This window comes from Mytilus edulis, chromosome 6 (genome assembly GCF_963676685.1).
Source record: "Mytilus edulis chromosome 6, xbMytEdul2.2, whole genome shotgun sequence".
Taxonomy (NCBI): Eukaryota; Metazoa; Mollusca; class Bivalvia; order Mytilida; family Mytilidae; genus Mytilus; species Mytilus edulis.
In genome coordinates, this window is record NC_092349.1 from 2,608,414 (window position 1) to 2,632,841 (window position 24,428).

At 33.6% G+C, this 24,428-nt stretch overlaps 1 protein-coding gene across 1 annotated transcript; it reads right to left on the reverse strand.

Annotated features, from left to right (window-relative positions):
• Window positions 1-215: 215 nt before the first annotated feature.
• Window positions 216-24,428, reverse strand: LOC139526934 (nucleoside hydrolase-like). The gene is made up of 6 exons (XM_071322119.1): window positions 23,807-24,428; window positions 22,837-22,880; window positions 21,626-21,800; window positions 20,643-20,759; window positions 2,271-2,413; window positions 216-1,434 (listed from the first exon to the last, which is right to left on the reverse strand). Exons 1-6 carry the CDS (start codon window positions 23,940-23,942, stop codon window positions 1,105-1,107), a joined length of 945 nt encoding a protein of 314 aa, XP_071178220.1. The 5' UTR covers window positions 23,943-24,428; the 3' UTR covers window positions 216-1,104.

The following is a 24,428-nucleotide window of genomic DNA, read 5'->3' on the forward strand; positions in this document are numbered from 1 at the left end:
TGTAATATACATAAATATTAACCGCTTGTATCTGAACATTTTGAATGAAAAAAGAGCGGGACATTTAAAACTCAAAAGTCGACGAAAAAATCACAAAAAACGACAACCGACAACCCAACAAACCATAGTTAGCCATTCACTACACAGAAAAACTGCAACACGAACCCCACCAAAAAAGGGGATCTTAGGTGTTCTAGGACAAACTGATATTGGCATGAACTTTATCCACATGTTTTCGAATCATGCATCTAATGTCTAAAATAGTAAGTTTATTGTACGCACCTCATTGATTTCAAACACATTTAATTCAATTGCAAGTAATATGGAAATATTATATATAGTATTCGAACTAAAACTAAGGTAGCATGTCCATTGGACAAGATTGGTGTCAGATGTGGTTGTCCTGTTGTAGAATGTCGGTCTTTCATAATGGAAACATTAAATATGTTTGACTCGTCAAACTTTTTGAGGGTACATGATGACAGATTTCCTCAATAACGTGTATCTCGCACTATTATTTAGTTTCTTCGTTAAATTTCAACAACTAAGAAGACATATGTCGTTTAATGAGAACTCTGGTCATTTCTATAAATGCTTATTGCTTAAAAACTGAACACAACACGTTATAAATTTGATGCGTCCAAAGCGCATTTCCAGATTTACCTTCATCCGAAATGCTCATAGCCGAATATTTGAAAGTCAAGGATATATAATGACCGAAAACGTTGCAGAGCTTTAAACCAAAAAAGGACCCATTTAGGCGAATGAGCCAAAGCCATCTATGCCAATTTTGCCTGAGGATGTTGTTTGAGTCTACGACATAACGTGAGCAACTTGGCTACGTTGAATACAATAGAGTAACTAGTAGTGTTTATGAAATATTGTTCCCATATACGAATTTACAGTAAATTTGAGAACGGCAAAGGGTAATGTGTAAAAGAGACAACAACCCGACCAAAGAGCAAATAACAGCGGAGAGTCACCAATGGGTCTTCAATACAACGAGTGACATGTGCCTTTCGTTAAAAGTGGACATTTGATCTAGTACTATTTTATTAAAGTCTACACTTTATTCATATGATATAAACTACAGACTATCATTGGTTAAAGAACCATGGACATATAGTATTCTGTAGCCTTCTCGATACTAAATTTCTTTACTATTCTGACGTTTGGAGGATTTTTTGTTTTATTTCTCCAGTCAGAAATTAGCTGACCTCTGGTATGAACCCCACCCAATTCCACAGTTGACCACACATGTAAATACTCCGTTATTATACTATTATCAATAGCTAAAGCCATAGCTAATAGGTCACACAAAGAAAAGTCTTGTGTTTTGGTGATATTTCTGTTCCGTTCAGCTGTCATGCGGCAGATATTTTTAAAGAAACGTGCTTTATTGGTGTCCACTTCAACCCATTGATCATACCAAGCCTGTAAAATAATACCAAACATGAAATTGATTTCTACATCATCATATTTCTTAAGACATCACAATGATTTAATTCCATTTCAATAAATAAAAATAAATGTTGTATTATAAACTTAAAACAAAGAGGGATTCAAGAATGTGTAAGTTCATAAATAAAACATCTTAGATAGTTATTATAGTTAACAAAGGTACCAGGCTTATAATTTAATACGCCAGACGCGCGTTTAGTCTACATAAGACTCATCAGAGACGCTCAGATCAAAATAGTTATAAAACCAAAAAAGTACAAAGTTGAGCATTTAGGACCAAAAATTCCAAAAATTCCAAAAAAGTTATTACGGCTAAGGTAATCCATGCCTGGGATAAGAAAATCCTTGGTATTTCGAAAAAATCATAATTTTGTAAACAGGAAATTTATAAAAATTATCACATAATTGATATTCATGTCAACACCGAAGTGCTAACTACTGGGCTGGTGGTACCCTCGTAGAAGAAACGTCCAACAGCAGTGGCATCGATCCAGTGGTGTTAATAGTAATCAGAGGTACCAGGTTTTACCAGTAAATATCTAAATCTAGATAATCTTATCAAACTTATGAGGTGATGTGGATGCCTATTCTTAGCAATGGAATTCAGAATTAACAACAAATATATTAGAAAACATGTGTTAAATGGAAAATTGTATATAGATCAAATATAAAAACTATTATTTACGCTGTATACATCACTTTCAGGAAAGCGGTTCGTGAGATTTTAAACCACCTTATGATGAGTTGGTGTAATAACAAAACTTGTCAAGTAAACATTGCCTCTGAATAATTAGAAATATATAACTTACCCAAGAAACACCTGAACCTACAGATTTACACAGTTCCCAGGAAACAATCGTAGTCTGACAATGGAGCTCTTGCAATGTGACGTAAGCAGCTTCTGGATCAGCAAAGAAATTGAATTCTGCTCCAAGTCTATCTCCTCCTTTTCCTGTAAATATATTAAATTAATCATCAAAAAGAATGAAAAGGGATTTTTATAACCATGTGTCGGGGAGTTTCTAATCATCCGGAGTAGTGGAAAATGGATGTCTCTGGTCCATGTCATGTGATTTCCCCCTATCGTTTTACACTGTTTACAAAAATATGTTTGGTATGCCATCCACACATTCCAACGGACGACACGCTTGAACAGTTTATTGCCTCCAGGGATGACGGATGAAGTAGAATTCGTCATCCACACATTATGTATAAAGAAGGATAACTCCAAATTAAAACAATCATGCCATTTTCTTAAAATGTTGTATATCATGTGATCAATCAATTCAGAAATAGCATTTAAAACAATAAACAATCAACATATATTTTATTCTTTTCACATGACTGAGAAATGTTCACGTCTAAGCAAACATCCGTTGATGAACTTGATAACACTTTCATCCCCATAACAATACAAAATTCTACTATTGGACTGGAAGATGTACCAACAACCGAAATTACTATACAGAGAGTTAAACTAATTGGGTTTATAGTTCTTATTTCTATGACAAGTGCGACTGTAATTTTATCAGGAATACTCTATGAAGAGGGAAAATTCAGAAACATATCATCAGATGGAATTAAAATAATCACAAACGGTACTACCACCAACATAGCGAACTCGTCTCTTTGTAGATATTTGAATATTTTGCTTGATGAAGAGTCCAAACGATTCAAACACCATGATTCACTATTTAACGAAATCCAACATGTGTGTACAAAACAAAAACCACTACAGAATATGTGTAAGCTATTTCCTAGACGTAGAACTCTTTCAAAGTCTTTCTTAAACATTGTACTGCTTATGTATGTTTTACGTTGAGCTAACAATAAATATGAATTAATGTATACCTTGTTGTTGCTTATTATTACATTAAAAGAAATAAAAATGGGAGAAGCAGATATAAAAAGTTCAGAACAGCTAAAATTCTGCATACACCCATATATATTTACCACCAATTTAGGAGATAAGAAATGAAATTGTTTGTTTCTTCATACACACATAAAAAAAAATGAATCCGTATCTTCTTAGGACGGGATGGTAGGGGACGAAATAATGTATTAAGGTTTAAATTAAATACCTACATCCCGTGACATATTCAAAAATATTCTACAGTTTAACTTATTTTTGCATTTGAAATACAGACTTTCTAACTATCTTTTACTATCAATTTTATTTATTAATCTTCATTGAATAGTTTAAATATAAATACTACAGTTAAAAAAAATGAAAATGAAAATCACAAAACCGAACGATGTTATCTAGGTTTTGTTCTTCTTTTTATTCCCGCGTAAAAGTCAGAAAACAGATGAAAACAAAAATGTCTATTATAATTGTTATTCTGGTTCTATCCATTGTTCAAGCCAACCACAACATCTTTGATGTAAATAGTAGATGTACTAGACTTGGACGCTCTAATATTTACAAGTGTAGTGAGTTCAACAGTGGTATATATGACGGCATATATTAATAATAAATCTAATTTTCTAACAGTTAATTATTTATTTCAACTGAGTGAAAGCATGAAAAAGCAACTCAGCAATCATATTATAGATGCATATAAGTACAACCCGACTTTATGTTCTCGCTGTGTTGAAGACCAATTAATGACCCCCAGCTTTTTTTAGCTTTTGTTCGGGTTGTTGTTTCTTTGACGCATTCCAAATTTTCATTCTCAATTTTACGGATGTTTGTTTTTAACACCAGATAAATTATCCAAATTTAATTGGTTTCGAAACATATTGATTTTCAACAATCAGTAAATCAGCACAATATATAAGTAACAATATTCGACAACATTTATGTAAATTACCATAAGCTTGTCCATCTTTTGATCACCCCTACTTTGTTTATGTTATACTAGTATATATATAAAATTTTAAAATCAACATCCTATTTTGCTCTCGGTGGTTGTGATTTATTTTGTTATGTAAGTTGTTTGGGATAGATTTATATACCTTCTTTCTTCATGACAACATCCATGTAATTTTCTATAAGCATAATAAGTTTACTCTCGGTGGTTGTAATTTATTTTGCTATGTAAGTTGTTTGGGATAGACTTATAAACCTTCCTTCTTGTTGACAACATCCGTGTAATTTACTATAAGCATAATAAGTTTGCTCTTGGTGGTTGTAATTTATGTTATTATGTAAGTTGTTTGGAGTGGACTTATATATCTTCCTATTTCATGACAACATCCATGTAATTTTCAATCAGCATTATAAGTTTGTTATAGTTTAACCACAACTGTTCTATATTTTATGTCAAGAGTTCAAAATCAACAACCAATTTTATACTCAATGGTATATGTTTGGAAAACCTTGAAATAATTAATTTCAAAGTACATTTTCTTTTGATCAAAGCTTGTTATTTTTGTCTTATTTTATACAATTGTAGAGCAAATATATTAGTAAAACTAAATGTTTTAAGAACATCTAACTTGTAAGGGAACTGAAATTTTAATCCCCCCCTTTTTTTTAAATATAACATTTTAAATGCTTTCAACTTAACTTTTTTACATGAAAACAGCATTCCTTATGTATATGTGTATATCGTATTTTTTTTTTGTTTTTTTTGTGATGATTCTTCTGTCATTTCTTTTTGTTTACAACTGTATAACCCCTTTTTATGATATTCCCAGTGTTAACAGTTTTATAGTCCCTGTTTGTAATAACTCAGGAAATCATATCATAAATATTTTTTTTACATATTTTAAAGCATACCATCAACATATTTTTTTTTTCGGTTTGAATGTAGGATAACTCAAACTTTTTTTATATTGATATTCATTAAATTTTCTTTTTACAAACAACTTTTATGTATGTATATACCACATTTTACTTTGATTTTGAGGTTGTTGGTTTTTTTTTTTTCTTCATAAAAGTATGTTTTGTTGATACTTTAAGGCTTAAGTTGTAAAGTCTCTGTTTTGTGATATAGTAAAACAAAAGCACATATTTAAGATCATTTTTTTCCCCTAATGTGATATGCGTTTTATTATTTTTTTTTTAAATTTTAATTTTAAACCTTTTAAAGAGAGATATATGAAATCATCAAAAATACAAACATTCCATCAACCTATTTGTGATATTTTCTCAGGGAGAGTTATTATTTGAAAACACTTATTAAAGTATTTCACATAATTGTATATGAAATCATCAAAAATACAAACATTCCATCAACCTATTTGTGATATTTTCTCAGGGAGAGTTATTATTTGAAAACACTTATTAAAGTATTTCACATAATTGTTGTTGTTGGTTTTTTTGTTGTTGTATACTATAGTATAGTGAATAAATAAAATCTATTGGAAGTAATCTTTTATTTTAAGTAACTCATTGACCACCAATGCTTTCTAAAATATATCCATCTACTGTCGAGTCTACAAGGGAAAGACAATTAGTTGACATAATAGAAAATAAAACATTAATATTAATCATCAACCAAAATGACAAAAACTAATTATTGAGAAATAGCTGCTTAATTTACATAAGTGTTTATTTGAAACAAATTGGTGGTCACTGAAGAAAAGAAAACATCGTAAAATCAAAATCACATAAACCAACATTTCACACAAATTAATGGAAACAACATACATTGTAACGATGGGTCTATGGAACAAGTCCAAAGTCATAGTGATTTCTTTTCTTGGTTAAAGGTTTATGTTATCCAATCCTTGGGTTGGTTTTTTTTTGTGTGTTTTTATCATTGAGCTATTATCTTATAATTATCAACAAAGGACACAATTGTGTACACGATAAAACTTTGACTATGGTTTTTGCTTATCTACTGAGAAAAACACTTACCGGGTGAGCTATCATGATTTGTAGAATCCGAGATCCATTGAATGTTGGGATCTCTATTTTGAGAAGGCAATTCATCATTTGAGCTTTCCCCTCCATCCAGGTCCGAAATTACGATGGGATTATTTGGAGACTCCATTTCCGCACAATTACCAATATTCAATGGTTTATTGGCAGCAAGTCCACCATCCTGAGACAATACATCATCATCAGAGATGATTATGGTGTTTTTTGCTGATCCTAGATCATCATCTGATCCACTATCACAATCACTGTCTGTGTCAGCTGCATCTGGACCCAGCTTTATGGTTTTGTTTTTGGTTATAGATAGCATTTCACAAGAAATATTTATATTGGTTTATAATTCCAACAGTAAAATAGAATAACTATTTTAATTTCTAATCGTTTGGAAGTTGATGTTTGTCATGTATTGGAGCTACATGTATATATACAATATACGACTTATGATGAGATTTTATTCAATTAACTGATTTGTGTTTGACAGTATTCTATTAATGATAAGTTGGTAGGGTTAAATACCCATCGGTGTGTATGAATGGAAAACATTTCAAACATTGTAGCTACTATAAACACACCTAAAAAAACAAAAAAAAAAACAAAAAAAAAACAAAAAAACTTTGAATTCTTACTGGTATGAAAAAGAAAAAAAAATAATAATAAGGAAGTAAATTGTTGAGGGATAGTTTGAGTGTGATGAAGCAAATCATATTACAAGTACTCGGGTAGAGATATCAACCAATGAAATTCTGATTTGAATAGTCAACACCCTGAAAGGAAGTAACAACCCAATTACTCATAATAGTACACCAATGAAAATGATTATAATCATTCCAACAAAAAAGTTATGCTCCCAAACCAATATAAATACAACTCCAAAAGTTAGTAATCTCAACCGCATTTAAAGAGAGAAAAAAAACACCAACCAACCAACCAACAATCATGAACGTTTTAACAACAGTAACAAATGGAGACGCAATTTTAAGAGTCAGTGGAACCTTTGGGACAAATAAATTTGTCTCTATAAACAGCTTTGGAGGTAACACCTATCTTCAATGAGGACTCCCAAGAAAAATGGAGCGGGGTGGAAAAGCTTCACCATGACAGTAAGCGAGTATCAAGATATGGTGAGGATGGTTAATCCAGACCGTCTTAATGATATTACAGAAAGGTTCGATGTTCAGGTAAGGTTTTTTTTTTTTTATTTATTTATTCATGATAATTTTGAAGGAAATGGTTAATTGTTGGGATGTACATGTACCCGATCAAGTCCACTTGTTTTTATAGCATTTTATTTTTAAATCCGATTAATTATCTTTTTCAACTGAATTCTATAATAAGTTCTCATAATATACTGTTATACTACTGTCTAAGGTGAAGGGATGGTTGATACGCCGCCGCATTACGGAGGTGTGTACCTGTTTAAAGTCAGGAGCTTGTAATTCAGTACTGGTTGTCATTTGCGTATGTTCTACATATTGTGTTGGTCATTCATTTTTTTTTCGTTTTTTTTTTTTTGAATTATACCGTTGATTTTCTCGTTTGAATTGTTTTATGATGACAATTTGAAACCCTTTATTGCTGACTGTACGACTGGAGCTTCGCTCATTGTTGAAGGCTATGGTGACCTATAGTTGCTGTAAGTTTCTGTGTCATGTTGTATCATTGGCATCATATCACATCTTCTTTTTTTATATCCATGTAGATTTCATGCATGTTTTTCTGAAGCTGTACTCTCTCAAAAAACATTTCATATGTTAGATTTTTTTTTTTCATGTATGATGTATAACAATTTGTCGCTATAAGATTAAACCATTTGATATTATTTATTGTAGAACAGGACGGAACGTGTCTTGGAGGAGGCAGCACTAAGAGCAGCGGAGAGTGGGGAGGACGAAGCTGGACCATCGGCAGAGGCATCAGTGGAGACACCCGAATTATCCCGAGTGCCTCTGATGAAGAGGCTGAGATCGGAGAAAACCCCCAGAATGATATGAAAAATTTGAGAGTGTTCTGTCTTAAGCAAAACTGTATAGCGAGTATTGGTCAAATCATATGTTTTGAGCCAACATCTCTTTTAACTAGAGATATTATAGTGAGCTTGCCGTCTGTACTCCTGGATGAAATATACCAATCGTTAGATTTAGAATTATCAAATCCAGCCATTGATGCCATATTCATGCTCCAGGAGGTAATATCACAAAGAACATTTGAAATAATAAATCCATCTTTATATCAGAGTTGTTGCAGTTCTATCATACGGAAATATGGATTTTTAACCGTTCTATATGACCTCGCAAACATTTTTCAACGTGACCATTGGTGTTCAATACTTTCAAAAATTCAAGTTGAGAGAAATGTTTAATTGTTGTAAAGATAAAATTATTTATCTAATAATAATTCAAATTTTGTTTAAGTAAATCGTATATCTTTTTTTGTTTGTTTGTTGCTTAGACAGAACACTTTTTTTTCATATGAATATATTGTTCACAGATTAAAAAGTAGATATTTATTCATATATAAATCTGCATACATAAACATACATACATATTTTGTGTTGTTGTTTTGTTTTGTTTGTTTTTATTTTACTTGAACAAAAACAAATAGAGATTTGTGAATTAATAAAATATTCTTCTTATGTTTTGTTTTGTTTTTATTACATCCCTAAATAAAAGTCTAACTTGTTCAAACTTTTGTTTATCATATAGCGTTTAAAGTTACACAGTTCACAACAACCATCTTTAATTCATATTTCTTAGATTGTACCAAATTCTGGTGGTGTCAAATGGTGTTTGGTTGTTTTCTTCTGCTCAAGGTACATATTCCCATGATGTATCATTTATCAATTGAGTTCTTGATCTTAAAGTGCCCGAAAGCTAAGGTGTCCACACCATTGTCCATTACATAGCGTTTGTCATCAAATGCGCTTAAAGCTACCTTGTTCACAATGACCATCTGTAGTTTATGCTTTCTAGATTGGATCAAATTTTGTTGGCGTCTCACATTTTTCTGTTTAATAATACATTTAACATAATTTGAATGTTTTAGTTCACCTCTGACAACAGATTTTACTATCCCTTTTGCTCTCTTTTGTTCGACATCTCCATATGTCAAAGAATACATTTTGCTCCTCAAAACAACAAATTGTTGTATGGGCACACCTGCAGTTTCATCCTTGAATAGCCCTGGTTTCTTTGCATTGGTCTTGTCGAAGAGAAAATGGTTCTTGTCATAATTTGAAAAATCAAACAAATGTTTATCTTTTTCCATGTCTGAGTATATGTCTTTTGTTTTTACATGATAAAGAAAGGAGTCAGTATCCGTCATCATCAATTTAATGTCTTTACCATATTTAGGAATAATATAATTATAGTGGTATTTATACATTATACACTTCGAAAGTTCAAGCACTGACATACCGATTGCTATTGGTTTGTTCAGTTTTAGCACAACTTTTTTACACTGAACACCAACAAGGTCTTTGGTGAAAATTTCACATCTCACAAAAGATGATTTGGCTACCTGCTTCAACACCTTTTTCTTAGTGTGAATGAGTTGTACGTCTACCCTCTTTCGAACGTTCTCCATCGTCTTCCCAAAAACTGCATTATTCATTAATTTATAGAATGATTTTTCAAAATCTCCTTTGGCAGACTTACGTCTTTATGTATTTAACTCTATATATTCACGTAGAAATGGCGATTGAGAAAATTCTAACACTTGATGAACCCTTTTTAACTTCATACCAAGGTGTAAATACAATTGCAGATTTTGGTAGTGACACACATATCTTCTTTTGTTTTCTTCTAATGTACATAATAATTTATTCGTTTTTATCCTCGATCGACCTTTTGTATGACCTTTCTGCTTTGATGGATTCAACGTGTTCCATAGCCTTGACTATATGGAGATAGCATTTCATCGGTCACAGATTTACTTTCAGGTGCCAGTGGATAGTCCGAATGCAAGTTATGAAGTTCATTTGGGTAGTCCAAGTTCACCTCTAATATGTATCCTTTGTCGCTACATTCTCCTACATTCATAATGTTTAAGTTATTACGTTCATGCTCATTTAAGAACTTAAAATCTCCAATTGGAAGTGACATACTGAGAGCGAGACCATACAAATTGTTACAGTCTTGATAAATTAAGTATGAACTCTCCTTTTCATGATCATACGTATTTTCAAGGTGTTTGTTGTTTGCAGTGGCCAGTCTATTGGAAATTTGCGAAATACCACCTCGCAAACCTGATTCAATAAAGAGATAGGCTTCTGCATTGTCCTCAGTGATTAGTTCCAATTTACAACCAGACACTTTCAATGCAGCACTCCATGCTAGACCGGGGCAAGTGTAAAAATGGGCTGGATCTAGACCATAAGTTTCCATGCATTGATCTCGAAGTCATGATATGAGCCCATATCATTAATTTTGAAAGCGTCCCAAACTTTCTCAGCATGTTCATAATCCTCATCAGTGAGATGACTTTTTGTCAAATCATTGTAGAAAACATCTTTTGGAGGTAGACATTTCATGGAAAATTTTTCTTCTTTGTCCATATATGAATAGGGGTACACACCTTTTACTAACAAAAGTGATCGCTGCTCTTTTGCGGGAAATTCTTTTATCAATGCTTTGAAATGTTTAGGATCTTCCTTTGCTAAAGCATCCACTAGATTGGATAGACTACTCGGCAAACACTGGTAACTGTCTACAAATCTAAGAGACCCCAGTGAAAACGACACATACCTTTCCATATTGTTAGGAATACAATTAATTTTTTTCCTTTAAAAATTCCCACTCCTTGCATCAGAAGGTGACTGTCAAACCCACGAAGGTTATGAAAATAAACGGGGATGTAATCCGGATGTTGAAAGTTCAAATTACACGAATTATGTGCAGCCCCTCTATACTTTCCTGAAATATGCGAGTGGTCTCGAACTTTGATTGATGATTGTTCAAATGATTAACGACATATATGACAGTTAGTGCTCTCCCTAAATTTATGTTCATCTTCTGGTGTCATTTGTAGGGGTTCTATTTTATCGAGAACATGCTTAATATATTTCTCTTCTTCGAATAGGTTTTCGAGTAAGCGCTTACATGCATTTGGTCCCCTGTATATGACCGGTGGCTTTGAATATTGCTCGACCTCACACACTACTTGATAGCCATAACCACAGGCTTCATAATTGGTAGTTGGTAGTTGTCGTTGAACTAGGTTGATTTGGGTTGGGATAACATGTGTCAAGTGAACAGGCAAACGCTTCAAAATCACAGTAAATGACAAATGGAACTCTCATCTGTTTTGAATAATAATCAAATTCGACTATGTCTTCTCCACTACCCTTAATCGGAAACTCCACATGTTGAGCATCATGCTTTGAACAATATCTGAGGTGTTTTTCTAACACCCGTTGTGAAGTGAAACCCCTTAAACAGTAGCGACAAAACTTGTATGCTCTCCCACTATTTTTTGTTCTTGACAATAATCTATTTAAATGTTTTATATAGCAATAGTGGGCATCGCCTTCTTTTGTGAGATAAAGCAAGTCCACTTCATGTTTTTTACCTTTGTGTTGACTGATATATATAGGAAAGAATTCATCATTCTCATAACCAAGAACATAAATAGATATATCGTTTTGATTCTCAAATTTTGGAATTTGTTTTACTTGTACTGGGTATGTTATCCCACTCATATTTAGTTCCTTTTCATGTCTGATGTATTGTGATATTCGATTTGCATTCTTTGACTTTGGGTGCACATGAGCAAGAACGGACCACAGAAAGCATTTCTTGTCATCGTTTTTTATGTTAATGATAGCGTGACTTTTCTCTAAAGTTTCAGGGATTCTAAAATATGATGAGCCACCTATCGGTCGAAATTGAAGGGTATGTAGTTCCATGTTTATAACCTGCTTCAAAGTCCACCCCGATCCACGAGCAATGTATTCATCAAACGATTTGAACTGTTTCTGAAACGCTTCATTGATTTCATCATCTTTAATGTCCGTTTTAGATAGTAATATATATGTGTTGCTTTTGAAATAAGGACGACTATTATCCACCTCACCCTCATTTGTCTCCCGCGATAATTCAACATGTACATTGATATACCATTTCAAGTGTTTCACTTGATCACATCTTTCTGCAAGCGTAGCCTTTAATTTTTGTCTAATGTTTGAGAAAAATGTCAATATATCATATTTGTCCTCGTCTAATGGGCGAATAGTTAAAACATGGACAGCATCATCCAGTGCACTCTGTATTGTAGTTTGGTGGTGAGGTATGTTTACATTACCCCCCGTCTGTATGGGATGTATAGTTCTAGAGTGGTCAAATAGAGTGGTATAGTCTTTAAAGCCTACTCCACAATGTTGACAGCTGTATGCGTTATTGTGTGATATTTATCCTACTAAATGTCCCCTTTCATGTCGTTGTAGTGAATCAACTCTGTTGAAGTTTCTATTACAGAGAAAGCACTTATATGTAGTTTCGTGTGATTTAAGATGTCGCTTAAAATTTGCCATGTGTTGATTAACCTTGTTACAGATGTTACATGTAAATCCTTCGTTAATGTTCAAGTTGTGTTTTAGATTTCTTAACTCACCCCTTAGCGTTTTTCCACCATCCGGATGTTTTTGTATTGAATCTGCTAAAATTGCATCTAGATCCATATCGAAAACCTTCAAATTCATGAGTGTTCTATTGAGACTTTTAAAGCGATTTTTATCAAATCACAACCAATCAGAACAGAATACAAATAGTTTCATTAGCCAATCATCTTAATTATTCCCTACCAACTCCTCCCATAATGGTCGTAACTTATTATGTCAAAAATAGTTGAAAAGGGAGGGTGGAGGGGGAGAAACAACTCAAAATATAATAGATATACATTATGTTTTAATATTTACAACAAAAAGAATGACAAACAATACACATTAAAAAAGTACAAACAATTATAATTGAAAACTCAACCATTTCAAATTCTTTTTGTTTTTTTATATTTCTGTTTCTGTCTCTTGTTTGTATGCATTTTATCAAAAGATTCGAATGTCATTTTAGTAAACGGATTTGACGCTCCACCTCCATATTGATTTTCTTCTGAAATGTTTCCATCCGTGGTGTTGTTTGTATTTTTATCATTTTCTGATGCGGTGTCATCTACATTCTCATCGTCCCACTTTTGTTTCACAATTTGCTTATTAGAATCACCAACAGTCCTTTCTTCTATTGCTCTTCGAATAAGATCGCTGTCAGTTTTTTCTTCATTTTTTGAACGAAATATAATAGTGTCTTCACCCGGAAAAATTCTGGTGCGGAGTGAATATAATTTTTCTGTTTTTGGATTTAAATCTACCGTTAAATATCGCGAGAATGACATTGCTTTGATAAAAGAGTCTAGAAAGTGCTTTCCTTTGTGAGGAAATATCTGTCTTCCAAAACGAAGTATCTGCTCCGAATCGCGTCTGTTTATAAAGAGAATAAAGTAATGCATGTTTAAACTAAGAGTGCGCATCACTTTTCCTTTCTCATAAATGTTGTGACCAACCAGACACACAGTTATGTTGAGGTGGTGCGATGAGACGCATATAAGTTCTTGTGCCCATTTATTGTTAGCTAAATTATGTAACAAATCATCCAAAACACAAATCATGTGTTTTTTGTTGTCCCCGCGAGCTTCAGTTAAATCCTCCTTACTCGGTATACCTTCATGGAACATAAATAAAGGCAACAGTAGTATACCGCTGTTCAAAACTCATAAATCCATGGACAAAAAACAAAATCGGGATAACAAACTAAAACCGAGGGAAACGCATTAAATATAAGAGGAGAACAACGACATAACACTAAAATGTAACACATATAGACAAAATCCCACGAGAATAACAAATATAACATATATATATAACATCAAAACCAAATTCATGAATTTGGGATAGACAAGTACCGTGACACGTCTTATCGCAATGTGAATTTACACTCAAAAATAAGAGAAAACAAACGACACAACGTTATAATGTCATACACACAGAAACAAACTATAATATAACAATGACCATATTCCTGACTTGGTACAGGGCATTTTTAAAGGAAAAAATGGTGGGTTGAACCTGGTTTTGTGGCATGCCAAACCTCGCACTTTTATGGCCATGTGAAATATAACATCAAAATGACAACACAGGACTACAATATAAATAAATTGGAGAACACAATAGACAAAGAATCACACGAACAACAGCCAACAAAAGGCAACAAGTTCAAAATTTTAATACGCCAGAAGTGTATTTTGTCCACACAAGACCTATGTGTGACGCACAGATACAAAAGTTTGAAAGCCGAAACGAGTACAAAGTTGAACAGCATCGAGGACCAAAAGATCAAAAAGGTTGTGCCAAAAACGGCAAGGGTTTTCCGTTAAGTTACCAGAAAATCCCTATAATTTAGAGTAATTTATACTTTTGCAAACAGTAAATTTAATAAAATGAATATTCAAAAGATGTACATGATAAAGCTGAAGTATTAACTAATTACAGGAAACAACTGAAATACCGTCTATAGAATGTTGCATTTCAGTAAACACTGGTTGCCAAACACTACCATAGCAGTATAGAATGTAGGATGGAACGTTTTTGAACATTAATTGAGCATTTTCTAACAATCGTTTAATAAACATTGTTTTTCCAGAGTTCGTTGGTCCACACACCATGATGGATGTTGGTGTTTCAAACTGTAACACAGGTGTTTCATCTTCAAAATCCATGATTTGTATATCCACCCGTGCAATATTGAAAAGTATTTCTAATGACATCGAAAATGAATAAATCATTGTTATTATAATCATTTGAGAATGGACAAACAATTTCATTCATCGGAACACCTTTACATCTATTGACTAAATAATACACACAATAATACCCACATGTCTTGGAATCTGTACTTTGGAGTCGTTTATCATTATATAATAGATTAAGATTGATTGTAGAAAAATAGTCATGAAATACATCTGAATAAAAAGACGGTCTGAATCCATAACTATCAAAAAATTCACCTCTGCAACCTGAAACGTAAAAAGCTACCCAGTGCTTTCCAACACCACTTTTTCTGTCTGTATTAATGATGAAGGCGATGGAGGATGAGGAAAAATGCCACTTGGGTATTTCATCTGCTGAGAATATTCCAATTACTTGTTGTTACAAGTTTTGATCGCAGTTCACCATACATCGAATAGTATTAGTATCCATCAGAATTAAAAATGACGTCTCTTGACTGGCTAAGGAGTAGGTCCGGGAAGGACCGATTTTGGCCTCAAATTTCAGGTTCATCTGACGAAAGATTTTGACCACTTTTTAAACACTTAAGTGTCTATTTTATTTGAATTAATTAGTTTATGCGAAAGATTTTGACAGATTTAGTCATTAAAAACGATCCGATTCAAGCTCAAATATAAAAAATCTACCTAATATGCCGAAAAATGTCACTTTTCAGATGGTTTTTGGTAAAAATGAAAGTGGCCGCATCCGTGTTCATCCTCAACCTTTATATATGTTATGTATTATCATAAAATACAACTTACATTTCAATTAAGGATGAACACGAATGCGGCCACTTTCGTTTTACACGAAAACCGTCTAAAATTTAACTAAAATGCTAGAATTATGAGGATTTCAGTAATTTAGCATGACTTAATGGTGCTAGTACCGGATATATGTGCACTGTATTGTCAAAAACAGCCCATATTTATGTAGCAGAAGCATTCTTCTGTCCAATAAATAACTAAAGGTTTACATTTTAACAATTTTGTAAAACTGCTATATTTTGGGGCCAAAAAGGGGTCTTACTGAACCTACTCCTTTCAAAATATCCCTGTCTTTCAGCAAGAACTATGCAGTTAACGGTATTTGGAAGCGCCACATTAAAAGCTGCATCTATTCTCAAGCTTCCTTGTTTTTTCAATGATAAATATTCATTCCCATCAAAATCAGGTGTTATGTCAAATGCATACAAAGCACAACCACCAGTTATGTCATCTCTAGTGATGTCAATACCCTCATCATTCAGCCATTTACGGGTGGTCATCAACAGATTTGATAGCACTTCTACCACTGTGTAACCAGTTGTGTTGTTATAGCTTAGTTGTAATGGACCTCCATTCACCCGTATATCATTCACACTCAGACCTATTTGACCCAATTGGTAATTTTGAAAATTCCAGGGATTTCTTTTGAGATTACCCACACTTGTGGCTTCACTGTTGACAAAAGCGATTATGAGCTTGTTTGGACAGCTGTCCTGAAATACATGATTCCATGAAAAATTCAAGGGTCCCTTCGCTAACGTCATTGAGGCAATTTCTGTTTTAGTATATGGGTACTTGGCATTTGTCGAATTAAGTAGAGTGTTGTGCGCAGTAATAACGGCGGGATTGACTTGTATTTTACAAACTTTTAGTGTCATTTCTTGAATGTCGATTTTATACTTCTTCATCTCGTTGCTAAGTAAAGAAAAGTTGGCACTAGAGCGATGAAACCTTATGCTAACACCAACCTGATTTAAGATATATCTTCTTACTTGAAATAGGTCGTGCATTATTGGACCCTGCAAATCAAGCAGTTTTGATCCTTGTATGTATGCAATCCTCACCATTCCATTAGTATTACCTCCATTTGTAAAATCCACATCATCAAAATGTCCATTTGTGTCCTTTAACCATAACTGAGTTGAAAGTTGTGACTGTTTGGCATCTGATCCATACCGCAAAAGGGTTTGAATGTATGCTTTGTATGGATAATATCCAGAGGTAGTAGATAAAGCTTTTCCTTGTATGCTCACATCAATCTGTGAAAACAATGATTGCATAAATAAATTTACAGGAGCCACTTCCTCATCTGCTGTAAGGACTGAATTGTCATCATGTAACACCCTTAATTTTACGTGTATCTGACTATTAAAAAGATCTAAATACTCCAAACCGTTCTGACCGGAAATATCGGATAATATCGGAGACGAATCTGTAATGGTTGAGGTTGGTCTAACGTTTTCCATTCTAATATTTTCAACTCCCACTTGTGTAGGTGGAAGATCAAAAAGTGACAGTTCGGACAGCTGTCCCTCTACAAAGAATTGTTTATTAAGCATAGCCATTTCAAATAATCTAGTTAAAAATATTACTGCCGTGACTTCTTGTCTTCTTTTTAAAAGTATCACTGTTGTGTTTTCTTGACTTCTTTTTCTTTAATAATCGTTTTCTAGACTTCTTCTTATTCGAATTTTTAATCCTCAAACGTCTGTGCTTATTTCCTTTCCTGATGAGTTTAGATTTGCGATTCCTTTTTAAACCCTTCTTGACATGCGTCTTGTGAGCAATTTCTGTTGATGCTTGTTCTACAACGACCTGTGCAGGTGAAATTATTTTTACCGGAACATCACTCACTTCCATCTGTGACGGTGTATTCTTTTTCTTATACTCTATGGGGGTAATAAATGTCTTTGCTCCACTAACTAAAGATCCTCCTATCTGGTTTCGATGTTTACGATTCAATGTGTGTTTATTTATGGTGTCTTGATAATACTTTATCCACTTTGTTACATCGGGGACATACAAGCTGGAAACGTCAATTTCAAGAATATGTCAACTAAAGAAAAAATGGATACTGTCGAAAGTGTAATGTTAACGACACTGGCTTCTTCATGAATGATGGAGTTTTTAATTCGCTGTCTAATATAAAGAACTCAATGTCAAATATTTGGGTTTTATTTATTGATAGATAATTAGGTGATTCGTATTGGTGAATCCAGTTTCCCTTTTTATTACACTGCAATCTACGGAGTATAGGTTGTCTCTGTCCTCCATTGACAATGGAATAGTCCACCAGATCACACAACACATACAAACCACTCATGTACATAGTTCTATTATCTTCTTTGATATGTATCTCAGTTAATGCCACTTTCCAAATATTGTCAAGTTGAATAGGTTCTGTTAGGTGGATTTAAAAATTGGTTGGAACATTGTCTGGAAACAACGTCATGTTTTGCTTCGAGTTGCTGTCTATGAACAAGAAAAAACTGCTATTGAAAGACATATTTTACAGATTTTTAACATCCGATCCACTAACCCAAGAATTGAATCGTTCCGAATACCCCAACAACTTCACCAAAAACTGAACTTTTTTGTTCCTTTTCCTTTTCTTGATGATTTTTTCAATCTCCCATAATGCATCTTCTGACTTATTCACGGGTTGGAGTTCTGAAGTGTAGAACATCCCAAGAATTTTTTTTTCTTGTAAATCAACAAGTTTAAACATTGAGAAACCCTGTATTTGAAATCGCATATATATCTTAAATACCTCATATGACCATTGCTCATTATAGACACGTTGAAAAGGTCTGCGCTGATGTCCAATACGAACTAACTGATTTTTCTTGTATTTATACAGGGTTCTTTGTATAGCTTTCTTTCTTTTTTTGATACTTTTGATATGATGTCTTTTACGTCGTTTGTCATGTCTCAAATACATGTAGGCCCAAAGGTTTGCCGCATTTTTTGTGTTAACATCTCTAGGAGCTATGTTATTTAATGACCTATGTGGAGTGGCATTATATGACTTCACTAAATCTTGTAGTGCATCGATATATCTTTTAGACTTGTGTTTTGCTAAATATCTATATATCATGGATTTTAATGTTTTATTCAACCTTTCCACATAGTTTGCCTTCACTTCATTTAAAGTAATATGATGGTAGATATTTTTATGTTTTAATAACTTTGTAATCCATTTATTCTTGAATTCAGTCCCTGCGTCACTTCTAATTTTCTTTGGAGACACTTTATCAAGAATGATTGCCAAAGCTTTCTCAACTTCTTTCCCAGTCTTATCCTTCAAGGGCACCACCCAAGCAAAGCGAGAGAATAAATCTACTGCAACGAGTAAGAATCTAATACCATCATTGTCTTTGTTTAATGATTGCATATCAGCTAAATCAATATCTAATTGTTCTTTTGGTTCTGACACAACAACTCTAGCTCTCTGAAATCGTCTACGAACAGGTTTTTGTAAACTGTAATCATCTTGATTTTGCAACCATTTTCGTATCTTGTGAATACCTATTTTATCATTACCATCACCTTTTAAAACTAATTTTATTTTCTGTGCACCCTGGTATGCGGCTGGTTTTGATTCGCTATAGTATTCTTTGGATAATGTTTTCGTATCCTGATTCATTTTACTGGTAATGTGTTAAAATGTCGACGGCTTCTCTCATTCTAAGTTCCATTAGCTGCCTCTCCTGATTGTTTTCAAACCACCAATTCCAGTTAAATGATTCACTAAATTCTTTTGCGATTTTGACGGGAATATCAAAATGTTCTATATTTTTGATAAGCAGTTTGGGTATTTCATCATGATTGATTTTCCAGATCGCCTCCTCAAAATGGAATATTAATACCTCATTGTCTGTGAGAGTCAAACAATCATGGTAAAGCTGATTTGAGTCATTGTATTGACAACCTTAACATCTTTGTGCGTTGATGGTTCTACAAATTCCTAAAATTTCTCGTGCGTATGTGAAGATTAATTGATTTCTTATCCTTTGAGTAATTTCTACTTCATCCGTCATCCCTGGAGGCAATGAATTAAACTTCAAGCACATGAGTAATCACGACTTTAAATAGTATTATCTTTCGAGTTAGAGTTATCTTTCTTTAAACAGATTTAATAACTGTGCAAGTTCAATACAAGTTCAAGCGTGTCGTTGGAGCGTGTCGTTGAAATGGAATGTGTGGATGGCATACCAAACATATTTTTGTAAACAGTGTAAAACGATGGGGGAAATCACATGACATGGGCCAGAGACATCCATTTTCCACTTCTATCCGGTTCTAGTGATAACGATTATTTGTTTATTATAGAACTATGTTAGGGGATTCAAAGAGATGTTTTCCATATATTTGCTTGATGTTATCTACAATATATAAAGACGGCAGACGATTAAAAGTCCGTTGGATGAACTGGCGCATGTTAGCATATTTCTTTTGCCTTTTGGGGTTTCTGACTCATTGAACTTTACTTATCGTCTCTTTTTTCTGTCTGATCTGAAAAACTGCATTAATGTAGACGGTCTCATTTGGGGTCTAAGCGTGATGCGGGATTGGCATTTTTTGCTAAGCGTGACACGTGAAGGTCAAATTATTGTGCCGTGAAATGAAGTCTAGCGGGACATGGGAATTTCAAAAAAATGAGAATTGCTTACGTACCTAGTGTAAGCGGGATACGGGAATCTGACAAAACAGTAAGCGGGATCCGGAACCCCCAATGAGAACCCCAATGTAGTGTTTTACTTAACATAGTATATACCTTCTATATTTCCTCCCATAATGAAGACTTCTTTTAACTTGCTGCCGAAATCAGGGTCAAGTCTAAGGGCTATTGCAATGTTTGTCAACGGTGCCAAAGCCACTAATGTTATTTCTCCTAAAATAAAAAATTGCATGTTTTAATTAAATAGTAATCTTTCTTCTTAGTGCACTTGAATTCTTCTGTCGAAATGGGTCTTACAACATTCCCTTACGGTAGCGAAGTAGTGAAAATCCTACACCTGGTGATTTCAAGTACTAGTAGTTAGAAGTTATAATATAGTGCAGGTTTTTACTTACATCATATGTCAAGTAACGTGCGTTCGTTTAAACACACAATGATGACAGAAATATTATTTGTTTTGAAGAAAACATTTAAGGAGATCCGTAGACAGCAATTGGTAATGTGACCCATAGGTCGTTTAAAACAAACATAACCATGGCCTACAGTGAAATCAAATATGTTCAACGTTTTACATCTGTTCTTCTATATTAAACCCATCATAAAAGGTCTTCGATTTAAGCAGTGCATGTTTATTTCGTTTAAAAAATAATTAGGTCGGGCGATGTAAAGGTTGTCATTTGGTATGACCATTGGTTTAATTATCCTCGTAATCAAGAGAATAGTAAGTTTTTACATAATGATATGTTACTCTAGCTCGCCTGCTGAAGCAGAAGACAAACATATAACGTGATTCGTTCGTTCGTCGGTTCGTTAATTTGTCCTTCTGTACCACTTTTGTACCTGACTTTGTGATACTTTAACAGAATTTCACTCACAGAATGAACGTCTGCACCTCATTTACATTCCTTTATCTGAATGGGTCTTGACAATTTTCGAGTTAACGTTGTATATATTTGTCATTAAATCAAATATTGAAAATGACATTACACTAATTAATCACGAGAAGCATATGAGCCATTCTGTCATGCAAAATCAATCCTGTTCTATGTTCTCTTGTTTGCTTGTGCATATGTAGTTACCTGGATTTTCGTTTACCAATCGTAATAAAGCATTTACGGCATGTTCCTTTTTAATTAAAGTACCATCTACAGGTTCGTAATTCGGCGCATCCCCGAGTCCATCGTTACTATGGTAATGTGAAGCTCGTTCTCCTTCGCCCAAAATAGATTTCTCTGCACCTTTATAAACTGGTATCTACGAGCAAATGGAATATGAGAATAAACTCATCATAGATACCAGGTTTAAATTGTATAATCTTCAAAGTGACCCCCATTAAATAACAATTTGAGTTGAAAAACAAATATAATTTCATAAACTAATCATCTTTTTGGATGATGATTAATTTGTTTTTATCGTCCAGTGGCAAACAAAACGCAGATCAGGATGAGGATATAAACAAGTAACTAATATGTTGTAAATGTGAAACCTTGGTTTGATCTGACCGGGATAGAAACCACGAGAACTAGCAAATCCATGCTGCCACGAGACTGCTGACGAGGCACGGATTACAAAGAATTCCACAACAAGTCATTCAACTCGCTCATGAGAACATCCTAAAACCGTTCAATATGTCTTACGGCTACGTTAAGTAGACTTGGTAGATCAAGCTGATTGGGTTTGAATATATTAAACAGGTCTTTTTGTGTCAGGTTGGTCCGTTTGGGCTTCGGACTTGTTTTAATCAGATTTGATTTTTTTTTAAACTCTACTGAAAAGATATCTTCTATATACCTACCTATACATAGTACTTCCAAGAACCTTTTGTTTTATAAATCCGCGACTGAGTTATACGACTAGTAACCTTAACGTAGACCTAAAACAAAAAAACAAATAAACAAAACAATATATAACTAAATATGGAGTCATTTTTTTTTAAACTTCAAGAGACCAAATATGACTGATCCTAAAATGTCATGTATTTTCCTTGAATAACACTTTTGGGGCTACTGTAATTAAACAAGAATAACTTACCATTTCGGAGCACATCCGTTTATAGTGGTTTTGTTCGGTTTATCTTTGTCATCGTCACATGTATCCCTCCCCAACTCCCATTTGTGCGCAGTGAAAGCAAATATTTTCAATTTCGATTCAAAAACCAATGTTTTATTTAGTGCGAAAAGAACAGAAACGAAGGTAGGGAAAACAATCGGTAATACATTAAGAAGAGGTCACGGGTCAGAGAAACGGAGCCTTTTTTTTTTCTTTTTTTATGATATATACACGTACTTACATCGAGTCTGTTGCAAACTTTCAGAACTCTGAGAGTATTCCGGCATACCATTTTTCAGTTTCAAATAGGACGTCACTTGGCGTAGAGGTTTATACGTATTCGGATGTGTCTACTTTTGTGTTTCAAATGTCTGGTTATGTAAATGTATTTCAGTTGTTTCCTGTAATTAGTTAATACTTCAGCTTTATCATGTACATCTTTTGAATATTCATTTTATTAAGTTTACTGTTTGCAAAAGTATAAATTACTCTAAATTATAGGGATTTTCTGGTAACTTAACGGAAAACCCTTGCCGTTTTTGGCACAACCTTTTTGATCTTTTGGTCCTCGTTGCTGTTCAACTTTGTACTCGTTTCGGCTTTCAAACTTTTGTATCTGTGCGTCACACATAGGTCTTGTGTGGACAAAATACACTTCTGGCGTATTAAAATTTTGAACTTGTTGCCTTTTGTTGGCTGTTGTTCGTGTGATTCTTTGTCTATTGTGTTCTCCAATTTATTTATATTGTAGTCCTGTGTTGTCATTTTGATGTTATATTTCACATGGCCATAAAAGTGCGAGGTTTGGCATGCCACAAAACCAGGTTCAACCCACCATTTTTTCCTTTAAAAATGCCCTGTACCAAGTCAGGAATATGGTCATTGTTATATTATAGTTCGTTTCTGTGTGTATTACATTATAACGTTGTGTCGTTTGTTTTCTCTTATTTTTGAGTGTAAATTCACATTGCGATAAGACGTGTCACGGTACTTGTCTATCCCAAATTCATGTATTTGGTTTTGATGTTATATATATATGTTATATTTGTTTTTCTCGTGGGATTTTGTCTATATGTGTTACATTTTAGTGTTATGTCGTTGTTCTCCTCTTATATTTAATGCGTTTCCCTCGGTTTTAGTTTGTTATCCCGATTTTGTTTTTTGTCCATGGATTTATGAGTTTTGAACAGCGGTATACTACTGTTGCCTTTATACATCATCAATGGCGACATTTCCATTAACACAAGTAATTGCCACGACCTCTACTTCCGGCCTGGACAGTGCCAACATTATGGCTGAAGCGTCATCTACACCAGTGTCCACATCTATTATCATCTTAATCGCCATCTTGATTTAAGTTATCCTAACTGGAGATTTAGATAGTAAGAAAGTTATGTATATATTTTGTCCTTATTATTCTATCACATTTGAGGTATATAAATGCATAAATTTATTTATTCAAATGTGTGCTTGTGCATAAATTTTTATATAAATATACATGTACCTACTATAAAAACTAGAGGCTCTAAAGAGCCTGTGTCGCTCACCTTGGTCTATGTGAATATTAAACAATGGACACAGATGGATTCATGACAAAATTGTGTTTTGGTGATGGTGATCTGTTTGTAGATCTTACTTTACTAAACATTCTTGCTGCTTACAATTATCTCTATCTATAACAGTACTTTCTGTGGAAAATGTTATTGAAAATCTTCAAATTTTAAGAAAATTGTTAAAAATTTACTATGAAGGGCAATAACTCCTTAGGGGGTCAATTGACTATTTTGGTCATACTGACTTATTTTTAGTTCTTACTTTGTACATTACTGCTAT

Bases quoted from the DNA above. Each gene is read 5' to 3' on its own strand.
- LOC139526934 (XM_071322119.1), bottom strand. From the start codon at position 23,942: ATGGCGATTAAGATGATAATAGATGTGGACACTGGTGTAGATGACGCT. The intron at 20,760-21,625 runs GTAACTACATAT...TTTTTATTTTAG, and splicing joins ATTGGTAAACGAAAATCCAG to GAGAAATAACATTAGTGGCT. The intron at 1,435-2,270 runs GTAAGTTATATA...ATTATTTTACAG, and splicing joins TAGGTTCAGGTGTTTCTTGG to GCTTGGTATGATCAATGGGT.